General features: G+C 52.0%; 1 protein-coding gene across 3 annotated transcripts in view; it reads right to left on the bottom strand.

Annotated features, from left to right (window-relative positions):
• Positions 1-829: 829 nt before the first annotated feature.
• The window catches only part of LOC144719837 (pleckstrin homology domain-containing family H member 1-like), a 45,874-nt gene continuing 38,636 nt past the window's right edge, over positions 830-8,067 (bottom strand). For all 3 annotated transcript variants that reach the window (XM_078596074.1, XM_078596075.1, XM_078596076.1), the window contains 7 exons: positions 7,721-7,818; positions 7,156-7,297; positions 6,877-7,022; positions 6,599-6,728; positions 6,097-6,183; positions 5,380-5,553; positions 830-4,762 (listed from right to left, as the gene is read on the bottom strand). In XM_078596074.1, the coding sequence (XP_078452200.1) occupies positions 4,391-4,762; positions 5,380-5,553; positions 6,097-6,183; positions 6,599-6,728; positions 6,877-7,022; positions 7,156-7,297; positions 7,721-7,818 (1,149 nt within the window). In that variant the 3' untranslated portion in view covers positions 830-4,390. The remainder of the gene's footprint in view (positions 4,763-5,379; positions 5,554-6,096; positions 6,184-6,598; positions 6,729-6,876; positions 7,023-7,155; positions 7,298-7,720; positions 7,819-8,067) is intronic.

Raw genomic sequence — 8,067 nt, 5'->3', positions numbered from 1 at the left:
TTTAGATATTATGTTTCGGCTTGGGACTAATTGTCCACGCTCAACTGACGTTGGCTGTAATTGGCCACGGTCCCTTACGTTATGGAAAACTTCGGGGCCACTTCCTGGAGTTCTGCCATTACGAGTCCGGGTACATTTAATTAAAGCGTGTTTAAAAAAAAAGTATTTTTAAATATTACTTTTTCCATTCGGGGCACCGAACACACATTCTCGCTACATATTTGAAGACGACGACGACTAATGTGCTCATTACCTAAGTCAAATTGCAATTCTCAGAAAATAATAAGTCTCGAGAAATGGCTCTTTTCGGCATTTAAAGGCTGAAAGTTTTTTTTTTTGGCAGATTATCCAACAAGAGCGACGTCACATACTTTTTAGACAGAGCCGAACATCCGCTGGTGGTGCCAAAGCCAATTTCGTCGAGGCTCAACAATTCACTTACGTAACCTATATTGCAAATAGTTTTTTCCTCTCTCGGCACCCACCGTATACCACTGCGTGAATTCCATGACCCAAAAGTAAAATGTACAGTTTAATAGCTTTTTTGTAATCTATGCTGTAATTTACATAACATACGCTTCTGCAGCCCCTCGGCTACGTGGCACACATGAAAACGGCAGTGAAGAAAAAGACATTGGTGTACTCTACGACATGTTATGCTCCCACGTCGATGGTCACCACCATCACCAACCCCGCACTAATCGGCATGGTGATTTATGGTCAAATAACCCCTAAGGTTGTCCTCATCCAGCAGTAGATTATCCATTCACGAGCCCTTGCACGGTGGGAACAGGGTTCGCGAGAAATCATGACTCCAAAAATGACGCCGCTAATTGAATTGTTTTTATTGTGGGAGGGTAAAATGTTACAAAACAAGCGTTTTAAAATGCTGCAAAGCTGTGCTTACGTTTACAACAAATCGCATGTTCTGGCCCCTACATTAACAACGATTAGTGGTCTTATCGTCAATCCGTGTGAAATGATAAAACCTGCTGTGTCCATGTCAAGACCAACCCCAGTGGTTCTAGCTCGCAGTGCGGCAGTCACACCGAGAGCATCCCGCGTGACGAGGTGTCGTGAGATTTCAGGTATTCTTGGCGTTGTGTATAAATACATTGTAGTTTAGAGCGCGCACCCGGTGGCCCAAAGTGATCAAATGTGCAATGGAGCATTCCAGTGGGACCTCGAGGTTGGAGGGACATCGTTTGACAGGCGGCACAGTGGTTATGGTTCGCATTGGCTGTTTTGTAAGGTGGCCGAGCCTCTGCTGCAGATGGTTGTAATTGAGCAGGCGTGAAAATGATTCATTTGTGGGGGTGGCCCATTGGCCGAGATAAGAGAGGAGGCATTGAGTACAGAGGGTTGCTATCCTCCTGTCACCGCGACCTCCTCTCAGATCTGCCTTTTACACCTCGTGGCACATCCCTCAACCTGCTCGTCGTTATACTCTTAGGTTTTTTCGGTAAAGTCACGTAAGAAAATTTTTAATTACTAAAAGTAATAATAGAATAATAGAAAAAAAGTAATCATTAATATAAAATAATAATAAAATGTGATTTTTTTTTTGTAATTTTATTTTTTACCTACGTGACTTTATCGAAAAAACCTAAGAGTATGAATCCTTGCAGTCACGAAAGCTTCAAATCTAGACCCTTCCCCACGGTCGCTGCGTCCGTCTGGAACGCCGCGTCCGTCTGGAACGCCGTTCCCCCATTCCCACAGGGAGCACTCGAATCTTGATTCACTTTTGGGGGGAAAAAAGGCAGCCAAAGACGACCCTGTTCTGGCGAGAGATATGAACCGAGCTGGGCTCCACGCCTCCAGAGTCGCGCTAAAACCGGTTTGGTTGTTGTCAAAATTGTGCGCGTTATAAATAGACCACCGTCATTGTGCGGTGGAAAGGCGTTCCATCCCTCGCCTGCTATCCAGGAGTACGTGGGTTCGATCCGGACCCAGGCGTCGCCTCTATAGTCAGAGTCTGCGTGTTCTCTCCCCCCTGGAATTTGTTTTTCTCTCCAGATCCTCCAGATGTGTTATAGCCTTGCATATTTAGAAACGTGCGTTTTGATTATTTAGCCGCTTTGCTATAAATCCCCACATGATGTTGTTAGCCACACGGGCGAGCTATCAGACGTTGTCATGTTGCCCCTGAAAACTCCTCCTTAATAGCTCAGTGGGTTTAAACCTTGTAAATCAAATCATGTAGTTTTAGGTTGTTGTTATTGTTGTTGAAAGCGGGGCTTGACTGCGGCTCAGCAGACGCAGCTCAGTGAAAGCGTCAAGGTTGGCCGCTCGCAGGAGCAGCTGCTACAGCGGCTGTGCTGTGCAAGTCGCAAAGCTGCGACTATGTGGCCACATGCGGCTCTTTAAGGACCGCTTCGTGACCTTGTCTGGTTTGGGCCACCCGTCTCGTATTCACGTGCGTTGTGCCTCTTGACATACTAAGGTTGGATCCTTTTTTTTTAACCAAATTCGACTAAGATGGCTGATTTAAAGTTATTTTGGTTGCCGACCCATGGTCTCGTGGCAAGTGGAACCCTGGGCTTCAAGGACTTGACTTCCTATATCACCCCCAAACTGTTATAAAGGAGGTTTTACACACGTGGGGGAAAAAACATGTATCCGTGTGTTATTCCGGCAGCGCTACAGGGGACGCAGGAGACAGGCAGCGGTTACAAGTTCCTGGTTTTTGGCTGTTGCGGAAGGACGTTTGATAACACACTTCGGTCAGTCGGTCGGCCGTCTGATCCAGTGCTACGGGTTCTGTTCCAACTCTGTGCTGCGCCTCGAGCTGTGATGGGCGGCGTTCGCTGAAGTGGCAAGTGTTCGCCAGTGACTGGACCCGAGTGTTTACCGCACGCGTCGCCACGTGAATGCTTTTCTTTAAGTCACCTTTGTTGTGCGTAACAACCATTGTAGCTGTGCCGTGACCGGATGGTTGGTGGCTCAGGCCGGTACAGTCGGTTGTCTTGGATAGCTGCAAGCTTTGTGAGTGTGACTGAATGTGCGTCCCCTGCGCTACGAACCCCGGCCACTCGAGTTCGACGGTTATTTGAACCGGTCCTGGGCCTCCGCTATGTCGACTCAGCCTCAAATAAGTACCTGGTGTGGTTTTTGTAAACATCACCGCTGGAGAGACAAAGGCGGGCGTGGTACTGACCACCCACCCCTCGTGTGCCATGCCGGCCATCATAGCAGCTCTTGCCCCAACAGTATGTTACAGGTTATACGGGGAGATCGTTGTCTTTGTTTGCATTCCCTGCATTAAGAGTGAGCTGGGTTGTGGAGTGGGACAGGGTAAGGACCTGTGGAGGTGTGTGCGCGCACGCGTGTGCTCTATTTCACTCCTGCTGTGTCCACTCGTGGTCTGTCGGTGGCTCCCGAAAGACACGCCACCACTCGTCACCAAAGTTAAACCCGTTCCGTCTTTATAACGTGTAGTGGCGCAAAACCAAAACCGTCACACTCTTCAAACAGGATTACAGAAGCCAACAACAATACGATGTGGGCCAGGGTTGGTAAATGTGCACAACTGGCCAAAAACTCCATGTTGAGAGAATGCCCGGCTTAATAGTTAATTGTACAACGTTGTCTTCAAAAACAAGGCTAACACTACTACTACGAGTCTTTGTCGAGGATTAGGGTCGTGAAGACCACGAAACTTGATCTTGACTCAGTTAACTAGGTGCAGGACGCAGTACTCATCACCAGGGCCACTCCTGGTGGCGAGGTTGACTCGAGTTTATCTGTGTGCGGTGACGAATGACTGCGAGGCAGAAACGTGTTCTCGGCCCCCGGTAGATTCACAACTCTAGCTACTGGCGTAGCCACGTCAGTTTGAACTTTAACAAAAATGCAGCCACGCCCTTGCTTGGTCTTTGGCATTCGCTCTGCGTTTCCTTCGACAATTCTCGAACGTGGAAACTCAGCGGCCCCTGGTTTTGGCCCACGGCGCACAGCCTGTGCAAATAACTCCCCCCGTTCGTACGTGTCACGTGGGCTGGCGCGTCTCACGCAGCTGAGGTAGGCTACTCGACACTCGGGCAGGCGGCCTGGTGTCACACCCTGCGCAATCACTATCCGAAGTCCCGTGCTCATCTACTCTCTCAATAAAAATAAACAACTGCTGCTACGCACGGCCTGGCGAGGGTGTACAAAACGTACCGAGCTGTGAGCGCAAGACTCACGTTCGCGTCAAGAAGTGTGCAATAAAAAGAAAACAAAGAGGAATTCACGACCACAGCCAACAGTCGTTGACTTAAGACTTGCACGGTCGATCGTTCTAAAAGGTTAAGACCACTTGACAGAAAGAGAACTCGCAAAAGTGAACGCAACAGCGAACGAGAACAATTTAAAACAACGACAGTAGCACAGAAACCGTGGCACGCCGTCACAGTACGGTGGGCCCCTTCATGGCACGAGGCAGCGTGGCAGGGCCTGCGGGGACAGCCCGCCTCTTGTCCGTCGAGTTGCCACCTGGAGCCGCTGTGAAGATCGGCTGCGCGCGCAACGGCGACGTGGGCAGTGGCCTCTGGGGCGACTGCGGCAGCGGCCGCTGTGGAGAGTGCGGGAGCTGCTGGGGGCGGCCGCCTGCGGCAGGCGTGTGAGCTGACGCAACGGGTACGGGACCCTTCGCCTCACCCTGCTGCAGAGTGGCAAAGCCAACTGGCTGCAGGGCTGACACCCCTGCATGCTGGAAGCCCTGCTGCTGGTTTTGGCGGCTGTTGGCATAGCTGGCCACCAGCAACGTTATCTCCAGGATCTAGGGATGCCGAAGGAAATCGATGCACAAGAACATATTTGCAAGTGCGGTCTTTCACACTGGGTGCATATGTGTCTAAAATACTCACCAATCACGTAACCTTAACAAACGGTTGACATACTAGTAGTGAACATTACGTAGTGGTAAATCAGCGTCATTAGCAGCCATGATGAATCCACTGCTGGAAGGGGACTGTCACATGCTGTCGGCATCCCACGTGGTCCTGCACCGCAACACTCCATCTCACTCCTGCACTCGTGCACATGAGCTGATGCCCTCGCTCCACCTCTATGGTGGTAGTTCACTCCTTTGGCTGGCGTTCTTTCACCAGCCTCCTCAGCTGTCATCCCCTTCCAGCGATGTACACTTAACAAAGCCCATTAAATCCCTCTATGGTCAATATGAACATTTTGAACTTACGTATATCACATGTCATACAACGATTAATTACAAATTTATGTTTAAATAATATTATATTTGTTCTTCTGCACCACTATCATCAGAGTCACATATTAAAAAAATACATATATTTTGGTGCAGAGGCTTCAAGCCGAGCGCCTGTGTGTGCGAGCAGCATCCTCATGTTTGACGATCCCAAGATGCGGTGGCGGCGATACCTTGGGCGAGGGCATGCGGAAGAGCAACTTGTGCGTGGGCGGTCGGGCTCGCTGAGGTGAGGGGACGTCACCTTGCCGGCACGGAATCGAGGCCGACTCCACGACCAGCATGAAGTCATCGCCGCAGCCTCCAAACGACATCACCGAGCGGTACGGGTACCCGGCCAGCAAGCGCTGCACGGAGCCACGGGGAACCACGCCACATTGTGTCAGTCCACAGCATTCCGCTTGGAGCTTCACGGTGACGCGAGGCACCAGCGATGCAAAGCCATAATCCGACCGTCTGTGCACTACGCGCGTAGGCGTGCATGATATCCTCACGGTTTCCCAACGGTATCCCACGATAAGCAGTGCAACATCACATTCATCCAGGTGTGATGCATAAGCCTCATTAAAACCATTGGTTCTGCACTCAAGTTGGCAAAAGGGTGCTAAATTGCAACTGAACATGCACTCCCCGTTGCAAGCTATGTGGGGAATTTGCTGCCACTACGGTGGTGCTAAGAGGTCACTTGAAGGAATCTTGGAAGTAATTCTGTAATATCCACTTCCATGGGCTATTCTCTAATATGAAGGGTTACACTGTTTCGCGTGAGTTCCAAACCGATTCTTCATCCCGTCACGTGACACCAATTGGATAACGAGGATAACATTTATCGAGAAAGATCCAAATGTATTTATAAAAGTAAAAGCAAAGTCCACGATATGCAAGCGTACCATAGCGGGTCCCTGCAGGATGCTCACTCCGTCCTCCTTCACCGCCAGCCACACCGCGCCCTCACCCAGCAGTGACGGCAGCACGGGCTGGAGGGGGGTGTCACACAATGACGGAAACTTTAATACATCTCAATGATATTCTCCGTTGGCATGATCCAACCGTGTTTAAAAAATGAAGCTGTCATCAAACCGGAACGGTTTACATAGCACATTTTTACGACGGAAAGCATCTTTGAAAACTAATAAAATTGTACTGCGTGCCTTGGAAACTTCACAGTGTGGAAATCATCAGATGCCGCCGTGACAAGGCTGACAGCAAAATAATGTCCGTCACGAATAAACGTATCCAAAGAGGTACAGTTGAAAATCGTACGTACGTACACATATGAATCGGGAGGAATTCTATCTAGGGGGTCACTAAAATGAGCCACAGGAAATCCACCCACAGGGGTGAATCGAGCCAAGCTATGCGCAGCACCACATCAGTGAACCGCTCCCTCACCTTGGCGCTGAAGAGCGTGGCCCCAAAGAAGGGCCACTTGCGCACCACCGTCAGGAATATACGGGCACAGTCCGGGGCCGAGCGTCCATGCAGGCCGCTCCAGCGCGTCGCCAGCGAGTTGCACAGCTGCCTGTACGTGCGCGTGGAGCGCACGGAGGCAGGCGGGGGGATGAGTCGGTCGCACGGACCATCGGTACAGACGTCCGCGTCGCATGCCACCTCTGCCCGCGTGCGTCGTATCGGTGCGTGAACGAGCGTGTGCACGTGCGTGTGTATACCGGAGCTGCTCGGGACCGGAGCCCGCTCTGTAATGCTGGGGGTAGAATCGGTCGAGAGCCTGTGCCAGCATCTGATTGGTTGCGTGCTGAGGAGGGGAGGAGCTAGCCAGGGCAGATGTGGGCCACTCCAGGTCTCCGTACTCCACCTGGTACTCGCATACAGGGTGACCCCATGCCGTGCCCCCACGTAGCCTTTAAGGCAAGCATTCTCAGCCAGCTACGTAATCTCAACGAGCAAAAAAAAAAAGAGGACAGGAGAGGCATGCGCAATCGCCTCACCTGCGCCATGAGGGCGGCCATCTCCAGGGCGAGCGCCCTGCTGGCGGGGAAGCGTCCGCTCGCCACCTCCGCGCTCACCTGGTGCGCGAGCAGCACGCGCTCGCGCTCGCTCTCGTCGCGCCACCGCGAGCGGTAGTAGAGCCTGGGCGCGCACCGGGAGCGCAGGCAGAGACAAGTAACGGTCGCACTCATTCGATTCGTACACTCGCGAGATACGCACGGAATGGACAACATAAGCAAGCAACACAATCCGGAGGGGTAAAAATTAGACGAAAACTAAGAATCATTCGTTGATGTGAATCATAACCGTTTTATCACAAGTGCAAGGTGGCATTCTTGGCCACTCACAAACTCCCAACACTGCCAAGCTCACACACGCACACATACATAGACACGCACACGGACTCACACATGCATGACTCACCCCCCCCAACAGACTCCCACACAGACTCGCGCACACAAACAGACTCGCGCACAGAGACTCGCGCGCACACACACACACACTCCCACGCACACAAAGACTCGCACAGGCACAATCGCGTGGGACTGGTGGGGAGGCCGCCACCTGTTCTTATAGGTGAGTCGGACGGTGCGGGCGGCCTCGTGCGGCCCCGCCTGGTGCCCCTTGAGCGCTTGCTCCCATCGTGAAATCACATCGCACACCTGCCGCGACACGCCACACCTGTCAATAGCTCGCCAACGACCGCCCCGCCCCCCCCCCCCCCAAGCGGCTGGCTGCCGTGCTTCCTCCATCCGCTTCCCGGCCGACTGGAAAACCCTGCCTTCGGTGGCGGTGGCTCTCGGGGCCGGAGGGCCTCGCCCCGGCGTGAACACCTCATCGTTTGTGACGATGAAATTGCCACCTTTACATCAAGAGTGAATTGCCAGAGACGTGGACAGTGAAGGCTGAAA

This window comes from Lampetra planeri, chromosome 7 (assembly GCF_965212315.1).
Source record: "Lampetra planeri chromosome 7, kcLamPlan1.2.h2, whole genome shotgun sequence".
NCBI classification, from domain to species: Eukaryota; Metazoa; Chordata; class Hyperoartia; order Petromyzontiformes; family Petromyzontidae; genus Lampetra; species Lampetra planeri.
Note: the sequence above shows the minus strand (reverse complement) of the source record. Positions and strands in the feature narration are given on the sequence as shown.